Source organism: Halichoerus grypus, chromosome 12 (assembly GCF_964656455.1).
Source record: "Halichoerus grypus chromosome 12, mHalGry1.hap1.1, whole genome shotgun sequence".
NCBI classification, from domain to species: Eukaryota; Metazoa; Chordata; class Mammalia; order Carnivora; family Phocidae; genus Halichoerus; species Halichoerus grypus.
Window position 1 is genome coordinate 21,274,972 of NC_135723.1, and position 27,501 is coordinate 21,302,472.

General features: G+C 36.5%; 1 protein-coding gene across 2 annotated transcripts in view; it reads left to right on the top strand.

The window, feature by feature from the left end:
- The window catches only part of ORC5 (origin recognition complex subunit 5), an 85,839-nt gene that overhangs the window by 54,954 nt on the left and 3,384 nt on the right, over positions 1–27,501 (top strand). Inside the window, exons 13-14 of one of the 2 annotated variants that reach the window (XM_078060038.1) lie at positions 20,229–20,341; positions 21,312–21,492. In XM_078060038.1, the coding sequence (XP_077916164.1) occupies positions 20,229–20,341; positions 21,312–21,351 (153 nt within the window). In that variant the 3' untranslated portion in view covers positions 21,352–21,492. Of the gene's footprint in view, positions 1–20,228; positions 20,342–21,311; positions 21,493–27,501 lie in introns of those variants that run through there. The other variant, XM_036067462.2, reaches the window with a different exon arrangement.

Genomic DNA, 27,501 nt, shown 5'->3' on the forward strand with positions numbered 1-27,501 from the left:
TTTGCTAATATTATTTAACTTGAAAACATTTAAAAATAAAAATTTCAATCTAATTAATCTACTTAATTCATACTTCAAAGTTAGTGTTTACCTTCTTTCCTTGGTTGGGATTAAGTTTTTCTTTCTCTGCTTAAGATTTCATTTAACAGATCCTTATTGAGGCCTGCTATGTTGCAGGCACTGTGTTAGATAAAGAGAATATGAATGTGAAGAGAATGCTGCTTCTGCCCTCAGGACTTCCGAGTCAGTCTGTGGCTTCCATGGTCCTTCATTTGGTCTTGGGGCATCTGCCCTCTTCTAGCTTGTACTAGGGTTAATGGCCTATGTGTGTATTTACTGGGAGGACTGGATGAAGGAACTGATACTTAATACTTAAAGGGAAAACTAATACTTAAATATTTAAGGTGACTAGATAAAAATAGAATTTTTCACTTCAGTAGTCCCTGTTATTTGATAATATAGGTATTTGAATGTCTTCTTCCAAGTAAAATGAACAAACTTGTTTGTTGAATCTTTCCTTCTGACATGCCTTGAGCTTAGTGTTGTGGAGCATGATTGTTTAATACCTGTGTCATAACTAAATTTTGCTAATACCCAATTAAATTTAGTTGTAACTAAATTAGATTCTGTTAGTTGTGTCTATTGGTATCAAACAATCTCAGTTAAGACTTGAAACTTGTTAAGTTATGGACAAATAAGCAGTGTATTTTATTTGGCTTATTATAAACCAAGTGGGACTTAAAAAGTTACATGGGTGTATTTCAAATACTTTATGATTAAAAGTTACCCTAGGGGCGCCTGGGTGGCTCAGTTGGTTAAGCGACTGCCTTTGGCTCAGGTCATGATCCTGGAGTCCTAGGATCGAATCCCACATCAGGCTCCCTGCTCAGCGGGGAGCCTGCTTCTCCCTCTGACCCTCCCCCTTCTCATGCTCCCTCTCATTCTCTCTCTCTCTCCTCTCAAATAAATAAATTAAAAAAAACCAAAACAACTATTTGGGGATATTTCATATTTGAAAACTGTAAAGTTACTTTGGTGGTAAGGAATACTAATATTAATTATTACCAAGGATGAAAAAAAGCACAGTATATTTTACTCTGTTGCCCAGGGGTAAAAGTTGAATTTCTTGTTGTCATTTGTAAGAGAACAGTGTTTACCCCTAGTGTGCTCTTCTCTTGTCTTCCCTAAATGTGATACTAAATTTCATCAGTGTAGCCACTTTGTCTTTGTGAATATATTAGCCCAGCAATAGGCATTTTTACTGAACTCTAGAAAAATGGAACCATTGCTTAAGGGTGACATGTAAAATACTGCCTAAGGGATGAAAAAAAATTGCATAAATTATGCTTTCAACTTCTGAGTAAAATAATGCATTGGTACCTTATTTTTGTAGGCAATATTTTATAGCCACCTTTCTCAAAGCTTAGTAGTGCTTCTAATAAATATCTCAAATGTATACCCTTTGGTCACATTTTGGGGGGAAATGTATTCAACACCAATAAATTTTATTTGACTTGGCAGATTTTTTTTTTTTTTTTTGCTGGAAACACTAAAAAACACATGGAGGTATGTGTTTGCATGTGCCTATTTAAGAAAATCTGTACTATTAATATAGTGACTATATAGGCAAATGCATACCTTAGTTAGAGCTTTATGACTAGTTTGTTTCAATGAGGAAAGGAGTTTTAATAAGAACAGTTTAGGAGGTAAATGATTTGGAAAAATCTACGTTATTGAAATGTGTGCTATATTTTAAAATACTTTTATAAAAAGATTAGAAGAAATGTTGATGCTTAAGGGGATTTCCAATGAGAAATTGTCTTGATTTCTTGTCAGCTTGCAACTAATTGGAGTCCTTTGGAGGACATTGACCTCACCTGCCCGTACAAAGACATATTTCAGTTTCTCATAGTGAGAAATTGGGGTTCTCAGTGCCAAGTCATCTATAGAACCTAATTGCTCCCTCACCTTGGACACCCTAAATGTGATAGAGTTGAATTCTTAGAATCAAAAGTAATCATGCCCTGTTAGGAATCAGAAAGGGAAATAAGTGTACCCACAACTGTCTTATCTACTCCCTTAACTTCAGATGCTGTGTGCCTGCTGATGTCTTTTGAATCCTTTATTTCTAGCCATTATCCTCTCTAGTTCTGGACCCAAATTGCCAACTGAACAATCATACCTGAACGTGCCATATCCATCACACACTGACACATCCAAACCAAAAATTATTCCCTAAACCTTTTTTCTGTTTTTCAGCCTTACCTAGATTTCAAAACTAATCATTTATTTTTTCATCCTTTAACAAAGCACATACTTTGTGGCATGCACGATTGTTAGGTGCTAGAAAAACAAAGATAATACAGGTTTTTTTAATTTCAGTGGAGAAATCATCTCTGAACACTTTTGTTTCCCTGTAGTTGGTCACCAAGTCCAGTCTGTTTTTCCTCCTAAGTACAAATGTCTCTTGGACTTAACTCCTTTCTTCCCACCCATGCTGCCATTGCCTTAAATACATAGCTTCATTATCTCTTAGACGAGTGCACCAGCATCCTGACTGGTCTCCCTGTCACCATGTACTTCTGAATTTATCTTCCATACAGTCGTCAGCATAAATCTTAAAAAATAAATTTGATCTTGTTTTTCTGCTTACACTTTTTTAAATGAATTACATTATCTGTAAAATCAGTTCTCCATTCCATAGCATTTCCTGTAAGGTTCTTCACAGACTGGCCCCATTTTCTGCCACTTTCTTTATTCACCCTCTACACCATTCACCATAAACTGTTTCCTCTCTGAAAACACACCAGTTTTTCTTTTGTATTGTTACATGTGCTGTCTCCCAGCCACTGTTGAGCTCTCTTTTATGCTTCGTGCTCTGCACTCCCAAATGCCATTTCTCAATGACTCCACATTTTGCCTCCCTCCCTATTACTCATTCTCTTCTCTATAATCAGATAGTTGAGTTTATACATATCACTAGCATCCCTCTCATATTGTGTCATTACCATTTTATTATGTGTTTGTCTTCTCTGATATATTGAGTTCTTTGAGGTCGCAAAGACCTTTGTCTTTTCATTTTTGTGTCTCAGTGCCTTCAGCATGAGATTCACTCATTGAATGGTCTCCCATTCTCCTAAGCTTGCATTATGGCCTTCCTAGATATGAATGATTTGTCGTCATTTGTGTGCTAATAAGTTCCAGAGATTGTAGGCGCTCTCTTTAGTCCTCTGTGTAAAAACATACGTGCCAGTTTTTGTTTATCTGAGCATAAGTGAAGACTAATAATAGTCTACTCCCGCCTTTTTTTTTTTGAAATAAAAATTCCAAAGGTGAATTTCCAGAGGTGATGATTTTAAGTTGAGCAGCTTTGACAGCATTTGCCTATCCCTTCCATTGCCGCACTCATCAGCTCTACCTTGTGTGTGTAAAACTGTCTTGAACTCTCTTGATGTCCGCCACATGCTCATGAACTATCACGTCACCTGAAATCAGATCAAATGTGGTGCTTGTTGGGTTGTGTGAACCTCATGCATTAACATATCATGTGTTAAGTTCTTTTATTTAAATAATTTAGTATGTTTCAGGTTGTAAATCTCCTCCAGGACAAACAAGACAGGGTATTTCACAAATCAATTGACATAGATACCAACCCATGAAAGTATAAAAATAACGAGCATGTTAAAAATTAATTACAGTTGTAAATTGATTTCCTTTTGTTGGCAGAAAGAACATAGTTTATTAGCCCAGGAGCAGGTTCACACTGTTTTAACATCAAGCACTTCCAGCTGAAGCTTGTTAGTGACTGCCTCTCAGATTAAGAAAAAAAATCCTCACTGTGGTACATGAACTCCTCTTGTTAAGACATAAATAATCAGCTCATCCCCTACGTGGATGAGAACAAAGAACATAATAGTACACAGAGCAAAGATTAAGTAAATATTGCACAACCTCATTTAACATGTAAATTTAAAAATATCCAAGTATAAGGAGGTTTTCACTTGTAATTTTTCTTTGCGAATGCCTCCCTTATGACCTAGGAACTAGTCAGAGGGGAAAAATAGATACTTTGGCATTTGACTTAGGCAGATTGATTATTTTAAGCTAAAGTAAAATAAAATTAATTATGGTCAATATTGCTGGTAGTACATGAAAGCTAGGGAAATACTGTTTTCTTTGATAGCAAGATGCTTCAGATTTTTAGGAGTTTTATTTTTAAACCAAGGATTAATTTTATTTTGAGGAAAATCATCAATGGCAACATATGACTCAAACTTAACACTAATATTAACTAGTTCCCATAGCTCTCTCCCCCCCACCCCCAGCTGTTTCTCAAGTTTTGTCCATTTCCTCTGCTAAATCCTGATTTCTTCTAGTACAGCGTTTTTTTTTTTTAACTTTATTCTGTATTTCCTAGCACCAAATCTAAATCCTGACTTGGAAAAAGAAAACCCACTCCCTAGGCTACTTTCATACTCATTTGAATTTCATTCATTTGAATTTGAGCTTGACACAATAGACAAGAAAAGCATCTGTGGAACACAATTAAAAATCTGAAAATTATTGACAAAAGAATATGCCTTAATAGGTAATAGAAACCAAAAAGGGGGGGCGTAATAATATCCCCACAAAAATTTAAACTTATTTAAATAATTAAAATGATACTTCTTGGAATGATTTCAGTGTTTCAGGAAAGACCTTTTCATTGCCTTTGCTTTTTAAAATTTTAATGTTTATCCTAACTTAGTGTTTTCAACTGTTACATATTTTGTATGATTTATTATAATAATTTTTTTGTAAATGATCTTTAATCCACAAATGTGTGAGAAATTTTGCTTTATAATACCATTTTTAGTGTTATGTAATTTCAGGTTTTAAGAAATCATGCTTTTCCCCACTTTAAATTGTCTTTTAAAAATTAAACCTTAAAAACAGTAATTTTATATCTAGTGTGCAGTCTAATTTACGAAAGTTAACATTTCATTAGGTTAGTAAATTCCACTTTAATATTTTACTTTGGTGACATCACACCCCTCACATCTGATAATTTTGTTCACAGGATTGTTGATTATTCTCAAGGCTATTACCTGTATCCCTGGCGCAGGACATTTGCCTATGTTGAGATATTTCTTTATCCTTTTGCTACAGTTTCATTAAGGTCTTTGTTTTGTCTGCAGTGTCTTTGCTGCTGGGTTTCTAACCCCCTTTCAGCGTGTAATGCTTCCAGAGTTGTCATTTTACTCACTTCTTCCGTAAAGCTTTCCTTAGTCTGTCCCAACAAAGGTATCTCTTCCTGTATTCTGCAGCTCCCTTTTGGGGTAGTGTAAGGAATATTGGCTTTGGATTTAGATGGTACTCAAATTCAGTGCTGCTCTTAGAACTGTTAGCTCAGTGACCTTAAACATTTACTAACCTCTTTGAGGTTGTTTCTTCATTTGGAAAAAAAGGTTTATGTATAGTACCTAATTCATGGTGGGGTTCTTGTGAGGACTGAAGACATTAAAATGCCTACCCAGTGTCTCTATCTGTAATTTTGAGATCTAGATCTATCAATGTCTGTATCTGATCTATAGAGCTTGGACTCAATAATAAATTCCAGTCCTCATACCACTGTTACCCATGGTCTCTAATATTAACCAGTCCCATAGCTGTCCCCTCCCCACCCCCCCTCATATTTTGTCCATATCCTCTGCTAGATCCTGAAGGAAGGAAGGAATGCCAGGTTACATATGTGTCATTCTCAGGAATTTTGAGGGACACTAGAAGAAAAGATAAAAACACTGACTGGGGTCTTTAGCACAGTAGTTAATAGGTTTGGCAGACCACCTTCTAATATTCATCAGCACCCAAAGTGAGACATTATTTTGGCTAAACATTTTTAATGTGTTAAACATTCTTAAGATTAAGTGCTTAATTTAAAATTTATTATTACAACTCAAATTTTTTTTTGTAAACCTCTAACATGGTGTACATGTTGTATGTATTCTCTTTCACTGGGACTTTTGGATTAAATAATTTTGCAACATCTGCTAAAGTGCCTCAACATATTTGTTTGGGGTGACTGACCAGGGACTGATAATGCCATTCATCCTTTTATGATGTCTGTTTTCTCATCCGTAAAATGAGGCATTGATCTCCAAGGTTTTCAGACCTGATAGACTAGCTCAGAATTTTATCTTGTAGTCATTTTTATATTGAAGCATAAATAGCCCCCACACAAACAAAAAACTTTCACAGTTTTAAGAAATAGAAATAAAAAGTAAATTTTGGGAAAATGTGGAACAATCAGGCTGGGATTTACATAATAATAGTTTTGCTATAATCATATGTTCTAGAGGAAATAAGTTGTACAAGTCACAGGTTTGTAGCAACTTTGTGAGACCTTTATGGGCTCAGAGCATGAAACCAGCAGCTACAAATGCTTTGCAGCTGAACCATAAGTCATAACTAATCATCTGGCTTTCAGTAAGAAAATCTGTAATCTGTATGCTTTTAAAAATCTACGTAGCCACACCACAGTAACATATCAGTATTGAAATAATTACCATCTCTAATTTGCCCATTTTAAGCAATATTTTATCAAGTAGTTTCTTTAAATCCCTGTAGATATGAGTCAAAAAATGTTTTTATTTCTACAGGTAGATATTTGTAACTTCATAGGTACTTAAACATTTTGAGAAAAAATTTATTCTGGCAGTTTATAAGGTCTTTCTCAAAGCCCTCTGTATTTTGTGTATTTTATCAGTGTATGTATGTATGTTTTTATTGGGGTATAATTGATACATAACATTATCTTAGTCTCAGGTGTATAACACAAGGAATCGAGATTTGCATATACTATGAAATGATCACCATAGTAAGTCTAGATAATATTTTTCACTATACATCGTTAGAAATTTTTTTCTTGTGTATTTATTTTATTGGATCTTGTGTGTTTATTTTTTAAATAAGCTTTTTTGGGGAGGTAATTGTAGATTCACATGCAATTGTAAGAAATAATAGGGGCTCTTCCTCTATGCCCTTTATTCAATTTCCCCCAAAGGTTATATCTTACAAAACTACAGTGTCACAAACAGGAGTTTGACATTCATGCAATCCACTGATCTTATTCAAATTTCCCACTTTTATATATCTTTATTTTTGTGTATGTCTGTGCATACTTGGTTATGTGAAATTTTATCCCATGTGTAGGTTTGTATATCTACCACTATAGTCAAGATACAGACCAGTGACCTCACCACAATGTTTTTATAACCATACACACCTCTTTCCCGCTCCCTCTGCCAATCCCTGACAACCACCAGTCTCCATCTCTAAAGTTTTGTCAGTTCAAAATTGTTTTAGGGGCACCTGGGTGGCTCAGTCGGTTAAGCGTCTGCCTTCGACTCAGGTCATGATCCTGGGGTTGTGGGGTTAAGCCCCACATGGGGCTCCTGTTCAGCGGGAAGCCTGCTTCTCCCTCTCCCCCTCTGCTGCTCCCCCTGCTTGTATTCTCTCTGTAAAATAAATATATAAAATCTTTAAAAAAAGAATTTTTATAAACAGAATTATTAGTATGTAATGTTTTGAGATTGCCTTTTCCCACTCAGCATAATTAACTCCTTTGAGATTCATCCAAATTGTTGCATGTGTCATAGTTCATTCTTTTTCTTATTGCTGGGTTATATTCCATGATATGGATGTACCACAGTTTGTTTAACCATTCACTCCTTGAAGGACATCTGGGCTCTCCCATTCTTTGTTTTGTTTTTGTATAGTTTTGTATTTGGCTGTTATAAATAAAGCTATATGAGCATTCATGTATAGGTTTTTGTGTGAACATGCAGTTTGCTGGGATAAATGCGCAGTGGTGCAATTGCTAGGTAATAATTGGATATTTGTTTTATAAGTGATGTCAGTGTTGGGCGCCTGGGTGGCTCAGTTGGTTAAGCGACTGCCTTCGGCTCAGGTCATGATCCTGGAGTCCCGGGATCGAGTCCCACATCGGGCTCCCTGCTCAGCAGGGAGTCTGCTTCTCCCTCTGACCCTCCTCCCTCTCATGCTCTCTGTCTCTCATTCTCTCTCTCTCAAATAAATAAATAAAATCTTTAAAAAAAAAAAAAAAAAATAAGTGATGTCAGTGTTTTACCACTTCCTGTGAAGTATGGTAATCTTAACTTCCATTCAGATCCCTTTGCTTTCCCACTTCCTTTCTTTTCTTTTTTTTTTAAGATTCATCCACTTATTTTTTTCTGGCCTTTTTTTTTTTTTTTTTTTTTAGTTTCAGAGGTAGAATTTAGTTATTCGTCAGTTGCATATAACATCCAGTGCTCATTACATCAAGTGCCCTCCTTAATGCCCATCACCCAATTACCCCATCCCCCCACCCACCTCCCCTCCAGCAACCCTGTTTGTTTCCTAGAGTTCTGCATCTTTTATGGTTTGCCTCCCTTTCAATTTTCATCTTATTTCATTTTTCCTTCCCTTCCCCTATGTTCATCTGTTTTGTTTCTTAAATTCCACATATGAGTGAAATCATATGGTATTTGTCTTCTCTGACTGACTCATTTCACTTAGCATAATACTTTCTAGTTCCATCCAGATTGTTGCAAATGGCAAGGTTTCATTCTTTTTGATAGCTGAGTAATATTGCAAGATATATATATATGTGTGTGTGGGGGTGTGTGTGTGTGTGTGTGTGTATACACACACACACACACACCCCACATCTTCTTTATCCATTCATCCATTGTTGGACATCTGGGCTCTTTCCATATTTTGGCTATTGTGGACATTGCTGCTATAAACATGTAAGGGATGCATGTGCCCCTTCAAATCACTATGTTTGTATCCTTTGGATAAATACCTAGTAGTGCAATTGCTGGGTCATAGGATGGCTCTATTTTTTAACTTTTTGAGGAACTCCATACTATTTTCCAGAGTGGCTGCACCAGCTTGCATTCCCACCAACAGTGTAGGAGGGTTCCTCTTTCTCCGCACCCTCGCCAACATCTGTCGTTTCCTGAGTTGTTAATTTTAGCCATTCTGACCGGTGTGAGGTGGTATCTCATTGAGGTTTTGATACTGTCTTGAGTGTCAGGTGGTGGTATAGTTTTTAATCTGATGTGATATAGAAAATTCATGAGGAGATAGTCTATTTGATTTATCTGTATTTCTCCTCTTCCCACTGTTCTGTCTTGTTTCTTGGAACTCAGGGTTCCTCCTTCTACCATTTACTTTTTGTTCGAAGAAATTCCTTTAATCATGTTTTAAAGGTAGGTCTGCTAACGACAGATTCTTTAGTTTCCCTTATTTAAGAATGTCTTTATTTCTACTTTATTCATGAAGGGTAGTGTTTTGAGACATAGAACTCACAAGTGCCAGCTTTGTGGGGGGCAGGATTTGTGTTCAGTCCAGGGAGGAATAAGCCGACCTGGGGAGCTTTCTGTTCTGGATTGGGAATTAGGGGATGCTAGGCCTGGATCACTTTGTGCTATTGTGTGGAGAATCACAGGACTCCCTGCTTTTATGTTGTTCCTCCAGTCCTGGGTCCCTAAGTAGTCTACCTTCCTCTTTCCACCTTTCAGAGTCCTCCTTTGGCTTCTTAGGTTATTTCCAGGGTGTATAGTTGTCCAGGGAAGAACAGTAAATATGAATCTATTCCATCTTGTCTGGACCAGAAGTTCTCCTGTATTTTAATTTAATTTAATTTTTTATATTTTCTTTCTAACCCTACCTTCTAGGCTCTTTGTTAGTATTTGTTTATACAGAATATTCAAGGGTAATTCAATTGCATGAGAAACCTTCTGTAAATTAGTGCTAACATTTTTTCCAGAATATTCAAGTATATTTTACCATTATTTAGGGAATTTATCCCCAATCAGGATTAAATCCTTTTAAGACATTAGTTTTATTGACTGCAGTATATTCCAGTTTATTCTTTTTTGCTAGAAACAGAGCCTTACTCAGAATAACTTCTTGCATTTGGGGCCTTACCAATGGGAATGACTCTAACAACAGGATTGGTTGCTGCGGCAGATGAGAACGACTGTCATCCCACCTCTACCTTATGCATGCACATGTACCCACACAGAACCGGGACACTGTATATATAATGAATTTGGTCCCAAGTACCTTCACCGTCTAGAGACTTCTGCCATATTTCCACTGATCATATCAAAATATTTAGGTATTAATGCCAGCCTGGAGATATGATTTCATTATGTTATCATGAACATTTTAAGTTGGGCAAACAAGTATATCAGTAGATGCACAGTACTTAGAGCAGCTCAGGAAGTGCTCTAAAAAGTTTCATGAATATGCAATTAGAAATAAAAATTAGATAATTTTTATGAATTGGCTAATGGAGAGGAAGGTAGATATTCTTTTTTAGGTTGTAAAATTTTTATTTTTTAAAAGTTAACGTGCATAAAAGGAAACTGAAAAACCCAAGAAACAAAGAACAAAGTCATCCATACTCAGGAGCAGTTTACAGTTTGACTTCTAGGTCCCATGTGTGTATCTACACAAGGAAGCATTTTAATGTAATGAAGATCGTACAGTTATGTATCATGCTTTTTCACACATCATGAATATTTACCATTTCAAAGTCCCCAAACTAAGAGTATTTTGATAACCAAGAATACAACTCCATCTGAAAGAAAAAAAATGTAATCCTGCCTTTCTTGGCAACAAAAATTTCCTAAAAGACAAAAATGGCAACAGGCCTCTAGATAAAGATATTGGCAGAGTTACAATTAAAATACTGCATTCCCTTAATGTTCAATTTAAAACGGAGACATAAAGTAACAGAGTACACAACATGTAATGCTTTTAAAAGAATTCATTATCCAATCTGTACTATCCAGATATTAGCAAGGAGGTATGTTTGCATTGAATCACTTAATGTATTCCTATAGTACAACCAAAGAGACGCACACACATTAACAGTTATCATTACAATGTAAATAAGAACACATCCGCATACATCTCTCCTTCTATACTTCCTTCTGCCCCTCTGCTGCCAACCTTATAAGTCCTGACATTTCTCAGAGACAGCTTAACAATTCCATGTCCAGGATGCTTCTTTCTTATCAATAACAAAAGAAACTTATAAATTGTTTAATTTGCTAGCTGTACATTTCATCATACATTGTCACCTCAGGGCATCCAAAAAGCTTAGATGTTACAAAATAATGAACCTTGTCCACAACAAACACAGGTACTTCATAAAAACGCATATACAGACCTATGGTTATAACCTAAAATGGTCTTCTAGATGTGGAGATACTAGCAAAAAGCCCTTCCCTTCACCCCTCCTCTGCTCCCTCCCCATTTTAATGACTAAGTATAGGACTACATCTAGCTCTAAGAGGTGGATTAACAGACACTCCCAGAACAGTCCTGAGGAGGGTAGATATTCTTGAACTTACACGTGTATAGAAATAATTTTCCGAAAGATTCATATATTTTCTTCTGCAAGTTTTCATTTAGGTATGAGTTAATATGTTTGAGATCCAAAATGTTCATGCTACAAGTTAATCTTTGTACATGATTTTTTTCAGTTTTATTCTAGCAATATTTTAATAAACTCGCAGAGTACTTTTAAATTGTTGGTACATTTGTACATTGCTTTATGTCGTATTCTCTAAAACTCTATTTGTATGTTTTTGTTCATATGGTAAGATCAAGGAATAAAAAAAAAATCTCTGAAATTAGTAATTTTTAATTTGAAAATCACACCCTAATTTAATTACTTCATTTTGGTTTTAGATTTTTTTGTGTATTAGCTCTTCCTAAATCATACCCTCCTCCCCCTTCCCAAATTGAGCAGCCATCTTAGTAATAGTTTGGAAATGCCTTTTGACTGCTCTGTCTTAAAGTGATACTGTATCCTTCGCACAATTTACATGATTATCCATGGAATTCTAGTAGTGACTTTAAGGGACTATCTAGTTCAACTTAACTGCCTTTAGAATTTTGTTGAAGCTAATGTGATAAAAGTAATAAAAGTAAGCTATCCAAAAATATTCTTGAAATTCTAACTTAAGACAGATTTTTGTGTTTCTTTATGAAAAAATATATAAGAATAATTTAGCATACAATTTGAGTTAAAGGATTAAATATATGAGAGTATTTGAATCTCAGCAAAGTAGAAGTTATAAGAAATATAAGGAGGCGCCACTGGCAGAGTAAAAAGGTAATTAATGTTTTCTTCTGTTTTAAAAGGAAACTACTAAAGAAACCTGTGTTTAATAATAAGATTAATGTGAGTTTCAAATGACTATTACTAACGTACTTTAGCAAATGAATCCCTTACAGAAAAACAGAAAAGATTGAAGTTAATGAATGTATTTTGCTGTAGGAAACTGTGTTAATTCTTTTCTATATATCCTTCTTAAAATTTCGGCCGCTTTCTCATCATGATTCCTACCTGCTTCCAAAATAGGAAGGATGACAAGTTTGTCTTGATGTTCAGTGGTGTGTACTCTTCCTCCAAAGACCCCTATTATTCCTGCTGTTGATCTTTGCTGTGTCTCATCCCTTCATAGTAAAGATCTCAAGCAACCCATCTTGTAAGAGAGATGAGTACTGGGCATGCATGTTGTCATTATTAAGTGAACCTTTTTTTGTGGCTAAGATTTTATTTATTTGAGAGAAAGAGAGAGAGCAAGAGCATGAGCGGGGGGAGGGTCAGAGGAGAAGCAGACCCCCCGCTGAGCAGGGAGCCTGCTGCGGGACTTGATCCCGGGACTCCAGGATCATGACCTGAGCCGAAGGCAGTCGCTTAACCAACTGAGCCACCCAGGCGCCTAAGTGAACCTTTCTTTAAATCTCTTTTAAAATCTGTTTTATCTGTGTTGATATACCATTTAGTTGGTATTTGACGTATCTCGTTCTGTCCTTTGACTTTTAACTTTCCCATATTCTTCTGTTTTTGAGGTATCTCTTCTAAACAGTATATAGTTGGATTTATTTTTTTTCAGGCAATCTTTGTTTTTAATTTTCAGCAATTAGTTTACTTTTAATATAATTACTAGTATAATTTTGTTTATATCTATTTTATACTTTCTATTTTTGTTTCTTTCTTTTGGATTGATTATTTTTATAATTCAGTTTTTCCTCTACTAATTTAGAAGTACATACTCTTGTTTCTGTCCTCTTAGTTGTTACTCTAAAAATTAGAACATTCATACTTATCAAAGTCAAAATTTAGTAAGTACTAGTATTTTTTCAGATACCATGGGACCTTAGAACATTTTTAACTTCATTTTCTGTACTCCCAATTTATATATTACTGGTATTGTGCACTTTACTCTTATTTTTAAACCCATAATACATTATTGTTATCATTTCTGCAGGCACATCCATTTAGATTTACCATCGTATTTTCTACTCTCTTCATTCTTTATTCCTTCTTGCATTTCACCTTTTAATGGGATGCCTTCCCCTTTACCGGGCGGTACATTTTAGTAATTTCCTTGAGTAGGGATCTCTTGGTAGCAAACCTTTGATTGTTCTTAGTTTGGAAATGCATTTAATTCATCCTCAGTGTTAAAAGATTGTTTTTTTCTGGGTGTACAATTCTGAGTTAACAGTGATTTTCTTCAGTACATTGAAGCTATCTTTTCACTATTTTATGGCTTTCATTGTTCTTAAGAAATCTGTAGGTCCAACTGCCACTTGTTGGAAAGTAATGTGTTTTCTTCTCTAGCTACTTTTAAGAACTCCTCTTGTGGGCTACACTTTCACTATGATGTGTCTAGGTGTGGATTTCTTTTGATTCCTCCTTCTCTGGATTTATTTAGCTCTTTAATTCTGTGCTTTGGTGTTTTCATCTCCTCAAATGAATTCCCATCTGTTATCTCTTCAGATACTGCTTGTGCCCCCTTTTGTCCATCTCTGTTTTCTTTCTAGATCTTTGATTAGAAATATGTTCAGTCATCTCTTTCATATTTTCCCTCTTTGTATCTCTGTACTCTGCATTTTGGTTAATTTCTTCAGAACTGTTCTCATGTTCCTTAATTTTCTCTACAGCTGGGTCCAAACTGCCATATAATTTTTAATTTGTTATATTTTTAATACAGATATTTTTAGCCTGCAGATAGTTTTAGGTTTTACTTCATGTTTCTAAACAAGTCAAGCATGGTATATTATTCAGAAAGCTATAGGAAATTCAGTGTTTTCAAATAAAATAATATAGTTTTAAATAAATTAATGAGCTGTTAGAAAAACTCATTAAATTTGAAATTGAAAAATAATGCTAATAGGTAGTAATAATATAAATAATACCTTATATTACTAAATACTGTGTTCCAGGCACTGTGCTAAGTGTTTTACAGATGACCTCATTTGATGGGCACATCACTATTTCACACTTTTGTTTTTGTTTTTTTTTAAAGATTTTATTTATTTATTTGACAGAGAGAAGGACAGTGAGAGAGGGAACACGAGCAGGGGGAGTGGGAGAGGGAGAAGTAGGCTTCCCGCCGAGCAGGGAGCCCGATGCGGGACTTGACCCCAGGACCCCGGGATCATGACCTGAGCCAAAGGCAGACACTTAACGACTGAGCCACCCAGGTGCCCTTATTTCACACATTTTTAACAACTAACTTAATTTTAATCATTTTTGTTTCATTGAACTTTAACTCCTACACTAGGTAAATGGAAGCTCTTATTTTTTATAAAAATGTTGAATAACTTGAAATTTTTTTTACCATTCATTAACTTTACTCATATGTGCATATAAAATGTTACTAAAGAAAGCATTTACTAGCTTATGAAATCATTTTTGCCTTGAATCAGTTTTACTTTCCTTATATCTTCATGGGATGAGGTAAAAATACTAACAACAGAAATAACTTCATTTAGAAAATAGCAGTAATCTGTGCCAGCTGTAGGCTACTTTGGATTCTCTTTGATTTTGTATCACCTGGATTCCCATTTCTATCATTTCATTTTCCTCTTTGCATTTCCAGTGAAAATGTGAAGGAATTTTATGGGATTGAAATGATTTAATTACCTATTTGACTCTTTTCATTTTAATTCCTATCTAATTCAAAATCAGTCAAGAAAACAAGGTCTTTTTACTTTTCACCTAATAATACCTGTTCTTAAACTTTCAAAAATTAAAGGTAATGATTAAAAAATATTCTTTTTACATCCCTATTGTAATACATACCAATTTTGATATCTGTGAACACCATTATATTATTTGGGGGCAACCCCTAGGAAAGAAGGGGTGTACCGTTTGTAATTTTATGGACTAGAAGATACCTAGCATATATGTCAAAATGGTTGATCCATACTACGTATACAATAAATATTTGTCTAATGAATTTTTAAAATGTTATATATAGTAGGTCATTATAAAACAAATACTATTCATTTTTAGCTTAATTTGAGAAGAGATCCATGATTAGTTTCTAGTAAAAGTCTAGATGTTACTTTCTTGATATGAAGGCCCTGTGATGCCTGAGGTGAATCTCTTCTGAAGTGTGGCGTAAGAAGCTGGGCAGGTACTAAACACAAGTGCTTCTAGGGGTGAGGTCAGTGAATCCAGTAAAAGTTTTTAAAATGACGGTGGTATAAAGAAGCACTTAATTCTGTGCTGCGTATTGAAGGGAGCTTTCAGTTTTTCATTTCACTTCATTATCTGATGCTCCATTCTTATAATAATTGTAGAAGATGCCTTAAACTTTGACTCTTTTCTCATGTCCACCCTTTAACAAAGGCTCTCTAAGAGGTAAATGGAAATTTGTTGACAAACAATTTTTATCCCCACAGAAAATCTGTGCCTGATTACTAAGTTTCCAGAGTTTATTAATTTTGGCCATTTTTTCAGCTTTTCTTATCACTTATAATAATTTATATAATTATTTGAATAAAGGAGTTGATGTCCCTTCAGATACAGTTTGTGTTTATGGACTTCAATCAAACACACTAGTGTCACATCTAGAACTCATGTTATCTGCAAGTACTAAAAACAAGTTTAAAAAAAAATTTTTTTTTAAGATTTTATTTATTTATTTGACACAGAGAGAGAGAGCACAAGTAGGCAGAGCTGTAGTCAGAGGGAGAGGGAGAAGCAAGTTCCCCTCTGAGCAGGGAGCCCGATGTGGGGCTTGATCCCAGGACCCTGGGATCATGACCTACGCCGAAGGCAGTTGCTTAACCAACTGAGCCACCCAGGCGCCCCAAGTTTAAAATTTTCATGTCACAGTTTGGAAAATTAAACAAAAGTGAGAGCTCAGCTTAGGGGGCAGCAGTGATAAGGTCTTGCGGTGTAGCCTGCACAGTCAGGACTCTAGAGCTGTTGTTTTGGGCGGGCCCTTCAGGAACTGGCCATTAGCTTTTAGGTTTTTCATAGGTTTTTGGTTTTGTAGATTTTCCTAGAGGTGGTCAGCATCTCAGGAATATGATTAGAATTAATTATACTGGTCAAATCTCAGGAGACAAATGTGTAAGCCAGAATGCCAGTTCATTGATAAATATTGTTAAGCAGACTAGATACTGAAAAAATTATTAAGCAGGTACGATATTTAAGTTTAATGATCAGCTCAATAAACTCAGAATTAAAATACTGATTTCTTAATAGGTATGATTTATTGAGCAATTCCTCTGTGCCAGGCATTGAAATAGTACCTTGACTTTCTGCTCATTTTTGGTTATCTCATAAGTACTTAGAACATACTACATGGTTGGTTTATTATTATTCTGATTTTTAGTTTTGAAAATTGAGTCTCAATTTGTTGAAGTGACTAATCTGAATTGTAGTAAGTGGAAGAAGATAGGTCTTCCTAACTTTGCATGTTCCTTCTTCTCTGAAATGAGAAGATTAAGCATGAAATCAGAGTAGGTTCAGGAGTGGGAGTGGGAAAGAGATTATTGGATGATCTTAATACCTTGAGTAACAGCTAAACAACTCCACCTCCACAGTGAGCACCTACTCAGCTTTCCAAGTTAATGGGCAAGGCCCTTTAGTCCTCTTGCTGGAGGCACACTGCCAAGTCTGTTCTCTTGAATGCTTCCTTTTTTACAGATCATCCCCATTCGTTCAACACGTACTTTTTTTCAGGCAAGAGTCTAATACAGCTCATTAGATGTTAGCTCTCTTAGCTGTGATCACAGTTTAGTTATGATTTTCAAAAGTTCTGAGTTGTTAGGAAAGCTAAATCCTAGCCAATTGAGTTTCTGGCACTATCCCGTCATTATCACTTTGGGCAAGTTGGTGAGCATCTTGATTTCCACATTGGTTGAATTAATTATCTGAATCTAGCAGTTTTCTAATGGAGGGGTTGGCAAACTTTTTCAGTAAAGAGCCACATTGTAAATATCTTAAGTTTTGCAGGCAAAGAGACAAAATGGAGGGTATATTATATAGGTACTTAAGTAAGTAAGAGAGAAGACTCTTATCTCATTCCAATCTTTTTGCCTGGTGTGAGGTCATCACATTTTGTGGGCATGTTTTGTGCTCAGTTGCCATCAGCTAGAGACATTTTGGGGACAAAGAGGGAAGGGGCCTGGCAGGCAGGACAGGCAGGGTGACTGCCGTGGTCAGTTTCACTCTTTGTCACAGTGATATTCAGGTTTCTGTGCATTCTTCTTTCCTCCTGGGCAACCCAGCTGTCTCAGCAAATTTCAAAGGATTGCTAGTATACAGACCACATCCTGTGATTTCCAGCACCTCCCTCCCACCCCCGCCCCCCAAAATCTCCAAATTTAAAAACACTAGAAAAACTTAATGAGTTGGAAATTAAAGAATTCTAAAATAGCTTAGGGGCCAAAGAAGAAATCAAAACAGAAATTAGAACTGGAGTATATAACTACTTCCAAGATAGTAGAACAAATGATAGAATGGAAAAGTATTATAATTCAGTTCAGTAAAAGGGAAGAAAGAGGGTTGCCTGAGTGGCTCAGTTGGTTGAGCATCTGGCTCTTGATTTTGGCTCAGGTCATGATCTTGGGGTCTTGGGATCGAGCCCATCGTCAGGCTCTGCGCTCAGCAGGGAGTCTGCTTGAAGATTCTCTCTCTCTTCCCCTCCCTCCACTTGTGCACATGTGTGCTCTCGCTCGCTCTTTGTCTCAAATAAATAAATCTTTTTTAAAAAAGGCAAGAAAGGCACATAAAAACAAATAAGTTGACATAATGGTAGAAATAAAATTTTAGAATATCATTACAATAAAAGCAAATGGAGCATATAGTCTAACTAAAAGGTAAAGATTGTCAGACTGGCTATAAAAAGATAATTCCACTACATGTTGTTTACGTGAGAACTGTCTAAAGTTAAGAAAATACAAAATTTGAAAATAAGATGTTGAAAAAGGAAAAAAGATTATCACCTAAAAGAATGTTGATATAGGTATATTAATATTAGAAAAAATACATTGTAAGGCAAAGGCATTACTGAAGAAAGCGACCATTAGATAGTAATGAAAAGGTTTAATTTACCAGCAAAACACAGTGGTTTTAAGTGCATGCAAAAACTAACAATCACAAAAAGAAAAGGACAGACTCCTCACAGTGGGAGAATTTTAATGCTTTTTTGTCAATTTCGATAGATGAAATAGATAAAAACTGGAGATTGTAAGATTTCAACCCTACAAATGAGCTTGTTCTAATAGACCTGTAAAATAGTGTACGACAGCTGCAGAATGCATAACTCTTTTCAACACACACATCCATAAAAAACGTTTCAAGGCATAACATAATTTGTGATATTGAATTAGAAATTAAAGTCGTAGCTTTTTGAGTGCAGAGCTTCATATTTGGTATATTAACACAAAATGTTTTTCTAATTAGCAAAAATGCTTCATATTTGCTAAATATAGAATTTTCTGTATATAAAATACTGTGGAATCTACCATCTGTTCATTTTTTAATTTGTTAATAAAGTAATGACAGCTGACTGAACACTGCATAACACTTTTCTCTTTAAAATGGGAGGGAATGGAGTCTGTGTACTGTAGTAGGATGAGTAGGGACTCTAGGTTTGAAATCTTGCTAAGCCACCTACCAGCCCTAGGATCTGGAGAGTTATTTAATACCTTTAAGGCTCATCTATAATGTGAGTAATAATGTGCACCTTCTAAGGTTTTGAGGAATAAATGAGATACTGTGTATAGAGTACTTGGTACAAAGCAAGTCATTACTGCTATTATTGTTTTTAATCACTTATAGAATGTTTTACTGAGCATCTGCAAAGTATTAGTCTCAAATTAAATGAATATTTTTAATTCCTAAGACTTGTGATTAGGTATTACAGACTTAAAAACTCTTATCCCTTATATTGCCACAAAGCAAGTCTCCTTATCTTTTCTTGTTGGCATTGCTGACCTCTTCTCCTGTTATCTAGGAGATGAGAATAAGAAATTGGGGGGGTGAAGGATGGGGAAAGAAATTGGGAAAAGAGAATGGGCTGCTCAAAGAATTCCAGCTCTTGGATCAACTTTCTTGCTTGGATATTAGCATACATAATACTTTTGTTGGGCTTGGGGCACCTGGGTGGCTCAGTTGTTAAGCCTCTGCCTTCGACCGGGGTCATGATCCCAGGGTCAAGGATTGAGCCCCGCATCGGGCTCCCTGCTCCACGGGGAGCCTGCTTCTCCCTCTCCCACTCCCCCTGCTTGTGTTCCCTCTCTCGCTGTGTCTCTCTCTGTCAAATAAATAAATAAAAAATCTTTAAAAAAATACTTTTCTTGGGCTTATGAATGTGAAGTTATATTTTGATTTGACTTGTTAAAATGCACTTTTAGTTTTGCTAGTATTAATCCTTTTGGTGTTTTCCTGACTACCCATTTGGTGATCAAGACTAAGCCCAGGTCTGAAGGATGTATTTATCTCATCTAACCAGTTACCCAACTCTGAAAAAGGCCCACATCCACATTTTAACTGCACAATTCTCAAGGGAGTGCAGATTTGATATTCTGAAGTGTTAAGATAGAAACTCCATAAATTCCTGAGTACAGAAGGAATGTGCTTTCTTTGTAGTTTTTAAAGATTAGCAGTTATGAGTCATTAATGAAACAAAGCTGTCTCTAGTGGAGTCCTTAAAGACTGGTTGTTAGTTTAACCAGGAATTTAAGCATATGACACATTTGTGTATACCAGTTTCAAAGTTATATTCTTTGCAGTTATTCTTATGAATTCAGTTATATATCTTTATCAAAGGAACTATAAAATGTTTTAGAAATGAGGGCATCATGTTATCTCATCAAAACAGCTCATAAAAATGTTTTCTTATTTTTAGATTACCTCTCTAGTGACCCTTCAGCTATTAACCCTGGTTGGCCATGATGATCAGCTTGATGGACCAAAATACAAATGCACAGTATCTCTAGATTTCATCAGAGCTATTGCTAGGTAAGCATAGAATAATCGTTAATGGAAAATGTCTTGAATTATGTAAATGATATACTAAATATAAAAATGTTCTTCCTAATGTAATGTCATTAGTCATTTAAGCAAGAGAAGATCATTTAAGTGCCAAGAATGAGTAAGTTTCACTGTAGAATGAACCCTCTCATCAATTTACAAATGACATAAAATTGGGAGAAGTAGCTAATATGTTAGACGGCAAAAAGAAGGAAGATTCTGAAAGACCTTAAAAGACTGGGATAATGGTCCCATAGAAGCAAGATAGGATTTAATGGACAGTTGACTACAAAAACTGAAATGTCCTAAAACAAGGTGGGAGAGACCTGGCTTAAGTGCTAAGTATTTTAGCTGATGGCAAGGTTTTAACAATCCTGGTGTCTCATTTAGGGGATGTAATAGGTCTGCTGTGTGTTCCCATAGGCAGAACAAATCTGGTGTGCTGTCCTGTGCTTGGCATTTTAAGAGGGGCATTGACAAATGGGCATGTGCCAAGGGGGGGCAGGAGGAGAGTGGTAGAATGAGGAACCATGTCACCTCCCTGACTGAGGGACAGGATATGAGAGTAAAGTCCTAGGAAGGAGGCAGTAACTCTCTCGAGTATTTCAGGGGCTTTCACGTACAAAGTGGATGAGACTACTTCTGAGTAAGTCTAGAACGTTAGAAGTTCTAGGGAAGAAAGTATGTCTGTCAAAATGAGAGCTGTCTAAAATGTAGCGAGTTTCCTCACACAGAGGTCTACTTACTGTTACGAAAAATGTTCCAGCCATTTATGTGAATAAATGACCTCATCTCATGATTGCAGCTGGATAGCAGTCTGTCAGGCCGTGTAGACTGGCAGGTGAAATAAGACAATCCGTAAGACAGGGCTTTCCCAACCCTTTTGAATATGAAGATTGAATTGTAATATCCTTCAAAATCTTGAAAATATTTACATATATTTCAAAATTATATATAGGCACGAAACATTATTTATTCAGGCTGAAAATAGTGCTTGACACGGGTATGGATTTGCAGATCTCCTCAAATGAGGTCGACAGCTTCCTAACATTCTGAAGTCCACAGGTTGGCGGCCTCTGCCCTGAAGTCTCTTCTGTGCAGAGAAAAAGTTCTGTGATACTATGATGCAGGTATTTGAGATATTTTGATGGCATGTAGACTCTAAAACATAAAGTGAAGGTTTTAAAATGTGTTGTTGTGGCAAAACTGGGCAGCTTTTACCCAGAAGAAATTGAACAGAAACTTTGAGTGTATTCACTATGACCATAAAGCAGTACCTTTCTTTTTCTAAACAACTATTTTAAAAATTCTGTATCTATGAGCTTCTACCAAAGATGTAACTTTTGAATGAAGTGTATTTATTTAAGGGATTTTGTCATTACTGTGAATGTGTTGGGTTGTGCCCCAACATAAACATGTACAGGACAGAGGCTTATGAATGCCCAATATGATGAATATACAGTGAACCCAACAGAAACTTAATTCATAGCATCAGTGATATTAAACACATCCAGAGAAGTGCGCTTCTATTTACTACCTAAAAAGGGAGCAGGACTTCTAGACCTGGGATTCTGTCATAGAACTTGGGATCTCTCTAACTTGCTTTGTTACTTTTGTTTTCTCTTCCTTGCCTTCCACGGGCAGTGTCCAAAGAATAACTACCTCCTTCTTCCCACATCTTCCCTCTTCCACTCCCTCATCCCCATGATATATTGTGTTCTTTTTCTGCTCATTTAACCTTCCATTCTTTCTTTCTCTCCCTCCCATATCCTTCTGTCTTCTCCTAATACTCTTCCTCATTGCCTTAATGAAAACCTGATTCTTACCTGGGGATACTCCTTCCCCTGGAGTTACCTCTAATGGTAGCTGTTTATTTTCTCACATGCTAATCTCTCAAGGTTGGATGCTCCTTAAGTGCCACCACTCTTCCTTTATGTTGCCACTTCCAGATTGCTACTGCCCCCAACTTGTTGTAGAAATGTGGACTCCTTTGGGCCTCGTGCAATCTGGCTCTGTTTCCCCATTCTTCTTATGCTTGATAATCTTCTACCAGCCTCCCACCCATTCCACCTCATATATTGAAGAATAGAGCACATGGTTCACAGGCTTCTTTTTAACCTAGATTCTTGACTCTTCAAATTCACTCTGTTCAGCATTCACCTGTTTTACAGAACAAAATTTTAACCATCAGTTGAGAACTCCTTCAGCTACATTGGTGTTCATCTTCTCTCTTTCCTTTTTCAGTAGGTGGGGGTCTCTCCTCCACCTGTGATCTGAATTTTATCTCCTCCATCTTTCCCAGAACGTTTTTTGAAATTTTCTCAGGCTGTTTATTACTTAGTGGTATCTAACACTGATGACCACTCTCTCTCTTAAAACTCTTTTCTTAGAGCCCATGATTTCATTCTTCTGGTTTTCCTCTTTATTCTTTGGCTTTTTTTTTTTCCTATGGCTCTTTTGCCAGTTTATCCTTTCCACCCTACCTTTAAATGTCCTTAAGACTTGGCTCTTTTGGGGCACCTGGGTGGCTCAGTCGTTGAGCATCTGCCTTTGGCTCAGGTCATGATCCCAAGGGTCCTGGGACCGAGCCCCGCGTCGGGCTCCCTGCTCAGCGGGAAGCCTGCTTCTCCCTCTCCCATTCCCCCTGCTTGTGTTTCCTTTCTCGCTGTCTCTCTCTCTCTCTGTCAAATAAATAAATAAAATCTTTAAAAAAAAAAAAAATTGGCTCTTTTCTCTTTTCATATGGTACTTCTACCCTAGGCAATTTTGGCTATTCCCATGACTTAAACGACCATCTCTATATTAATAACTCCTGAGTTTTTAAAGGCCAGACCTTTATTCTAATATTCTTGACCTTTATTGGATGTTTCTCAGCTACATCAATACATTTCCAAAACTGAACTCAGGAATTCTAACCTCTACTTCTGCCTGCCAACAAAAAAAGAATGATTCGTCTTTCCTCCGATGTTGCCTATTTCAGTGGTTAACACTGCAGTCTGCCACATTATACAGGCCTGAGACCTGGGAGTCATTCTTGACATCTCTCTCTCCCACACTCACAGTATCCAAGCATCAGTCCTGTTGACTACCAAGTCCCTCCCATAGATCTCAAATTCATTCACTTTTACCATTTGTACTGTTCCCTCTATAGACCAGGCCACCACCATCTCTTCTCTAGTAGCCTCCTAATTGGTCTTCTGTCTACTCTTACCCTTTATAACTTGTTGTTCACACTATAGCCAGAATGATTTTATACAAATTTAATGGCACCCTCCTACTTAAAAGTCTGCAATATATCTTTCTGAATTAGTGTTTTTGTTTTTTGGGGTAAATACCAAATAGTGTAATTACTGGATCATATGGTATTTCTATTTTTAATTTTTTGAGGAACCTCTGTACTGTTTTCCACAGGGGCTGCACCAACTTACATTCCCACCAACAGTGCATGAGGGTTCCCTTTTCTCCACATCCTCACCAACACTTGTTATTTCTTGTTATTTCTTGTATTTTTGATACTAGCCATTCTGACTGGTATGAGGTGATATCTCATTGTGGTTTTGATTTGCATTTCTCTGATGATTCATTGAGCATCTTTTCATATGGCTGTTGGCCATCTATATGTCTTCTTTGCAAAAGTGTCTGTTCAGGTCCTCTGTTCATTTTTTAATCCCTTGTAATCCTCTTTTTTTTAAAATCATCTTTTAATCCTCTTTTTTAATTGGATTTTTTTTTTTTTTTGGTGTTGAGTGGGGTAAGTTCTTTATATATTTTGGATATTAACTCCTTATGGAAAAAAACCCCACTAATTCGAAAAGATACATGTGCCCCTATGTTTATTAAAGCATTATTTTCAATAGCCAAGATATGGAAGCAACCCAAGTGTCCTTCAATAGATGAATGGATAAAGATGTGGTACATATATGCAATGGTCTATTACTCAGTCATATAAAAGGGATGAGATCTTACCATTTGCAACAACATGGTTGGAGCTAGAGAGTATTATGCTAAGTGAAATAAGTCAGGCTGAGAAAGACAAATACCATGTGATTTCACTTATATGTAGACTCTAAAAACCAAACTCTTTAAATGCAGAGAACAAATTGATGGTTGCCAGAGGAAAAGTGGGTGGGGAGATAGGTGAAATAGATAAAGGGGATTAAGAGGTACAAACTTCCAGTTACAAGATAAATAATTCATGAAGATGAAAAATACAGAATAGGAAATATAGTCAATAAGATTGGGATAATGTTGTTTGGTGACTACACTTATTGTGTGAGCCCTTAGTAATGTATAGAATTGTGGAATCAATATGGTGTACTCCTGAAACTAATATATTATACATCAATTATACTTCCAAAAAAAAAAAAGTCTTCAATAGTTTCCTATGACTCTTGGGATTTAAAAAAACAAGAATCTTTAATGTAGCTTACAAGGCCCCAGTGATCTGTCCCCTGCCGCCTCGTTGTATCGCCCAGCCACATCTGGTACACACAGTGCTCCCCTAGGTATTTGCACTTTAACCTTGCTGGCTGTTTTTAGTTCTTCATATTCACCATTCTGCTTCCCATCTTTGCAAATGCAGCACTTTCCATCACCTCCTCTCCTTTATCTAGCTAACCGCTGCATAACCTTTAGATTTCAATTTAAATGAAAAGAAGCATTCTTAAACATACCATGACCACCATCGTGTGCCCCCACTCCAATCACAGTATACAGGTCTCATTGTTTTCCTCTAGTACTTATCATAGTTTTAATTAATTACTTAATAATTAGAGTTCATCTTTCTTCCGACAGTATAAGCCCATGAAGCTCAAAACAGAGACTGTGTTTGTGCCAAACACTGCCTTAACTCAAACTTAAACAATGCTTTAAACTTAGTATATGCTAAATATATAAATAGTTCATGTTTTCCTATAGTGATTAGCAGTAAAACTTCAGATGAAGGGGAACCATTGTGGGCTTGTCCTTTGGGGCAGCAACAAGAAGGGAACTAAGGAGACAGAGTTTCATTCCAAATCCAGGTGTGGTAGAGATAAGAGATCATAAGGATAGTTACTGAAGAAGAGGTAGGTATGTCTAGTTCCAGACTCCTGTAGTAGAGAATGAATGATTAGATCAGAGGACACAACCTAAGTGTCCAAAACAAGGGAATGGATCAGTAATTTATTGTACCTACTTATTTTAAAAAAACACTATGCAGTTACTAAAAATCATACTTTGGAAGGTTAAAAATACAGAAAAATACCTGTGATACAGGCTTAAGTGGATAAAGCAGTTATATATGGAGTTACATACACAAGAAAAGTAGGAAAACCTAAGGGAAGGGAGTGATGATCAAAACTGGCAACTGATGCCAAGAAATCAAGCAGAGTCCCATCTGATTTAATGATAAAATAACCATTTGCAACTTTATCAGGAACACTTACAGGGATACAGTGGGTTAGAAGTCAGATTATAGCATATTTAAATAGTATTTATAAGAAAATTGATGCAGCAAATAGAATGTTTCTAATTCATTTGTTCACTTAACATTTATTGTATTGCCCATTATAATCACTATGCTAGGCTTTGGGGATATAACAACAAGTAGAACAGATTTATATCCTATCCTCATGAGCCTGTATTCTAGGATTCTTTTTGCTGTGAAGAGGAAGAGAGGATTGTTACCTACTAAAGGGGTTGTGGAGTTGTGAGAGGGTTATTATTATTTAAACATTTGAACATATTTAAATGCTGATGGAAAAGGGGTGATAGAGGAGAATTAATGATACAGAGGACAGAGAGATTAAAGTCTGAAACGGTATATCAACATGGGATTTTAGAAACATGAGTTGAAAAAAATAGCCCTGGATGAAAGAAGGGGACTCTTTTTGCATTATAACATGAGGAAAAAGTGGATTCAGATGGAGCTGAGTTTGGAAGTTTGGTGGCAAGAAGTCGAGGGAATTCTGATGTCTTCTATTTAGCCTCTAAATGTGGAGACAAACTGAGACTAAGGACAGAAGTAGTAGCAGTTTGAGAGGAACATGGGTATTTGAAATAGTGCTGTGGGGAATGGAAGAAGGTGCCGTCAGGAGAAGGAACTTGCTGGGAGTACTGAGGGCCCATTTAAAGTTCCTTACCTTGAATTTACAGTGGCACCAATCTGTGAAACTTAGGATCTTCTCTAATAGCATTCCATGTGCTAAGTACTGGGACAGCAAAGGGATATTGTTGAAATCACATAGGATTGAGGTTTTGCCAGGTAAGTTTTCTGGATGCTAGTGAGTGCTTGAAGTGATGGACCATGGAGTCTAAGCTAGGAAGGGAAGGAAGGAAGTAAAGCCGGTAGAGAGCCAGTAGCTCAGTGCCTAGCACATAATACCAGTTAAGTATTTGTATATCACGAGCAAGTGAAGGGGCTTGTGAACTGGTTGTGTCAAGGTGTTCCAGATCGCCTAGAGAAAGAACTTGGGGATCAGAGGATAGCATGACAGAATTTATGTTTTTAGAGGTAGAGTATTTCTGAATATGATCATGAGAGTAAAAAAGACCATTGGAGGTAGGAAAGACAGGTAGGTATGCAGTGAGGTCACTATGCAGATCTTGGGATGGAGAGGAAGACCAGACTGGGTGCTGCATGATTCAGTGACTAAGACATAATGGCAGGGGGACACAAGGTGGTGAGTGGAATGATCTAAGTCTCAGAGGAGCAGAGCTTTTTGCACCAGGACACCGAACCCCACCCAAAGGACGGCCTGGAGTCTAACCTCATTAGAAAGAGCTAAAGAGGAGGCTAGGTCCTTCAGGGGGAGCCAGATTTCAGTTAAACCCAGAAGAGAAAAAACATTCATGGAAGAGGTAGAGGACATAGAGAACTTTATTGACCAATGAACAGGGGAAAGGTTTGGATCGAGAAGCAGTGGGAGGCTTTAAAGGAAGCACAAAATATGGAGGTAGAATATGGGAGAAGACAGATGATGAGAAGCTTATTAAATATTGTCCTTGGCTTGTTCTTAATGTGAATGGTAGTTTTAAGTTTCTTTCTTACACAGTCACTGGGAAGACAACATAAGATTGCTTAAAGTTGTCCGGTTGCAAGTTGTCAGTGGAACCAAACTCAAACTGCCCACAAAAGTAAAAGGAAATAAAATAGTATCCCATGAGAA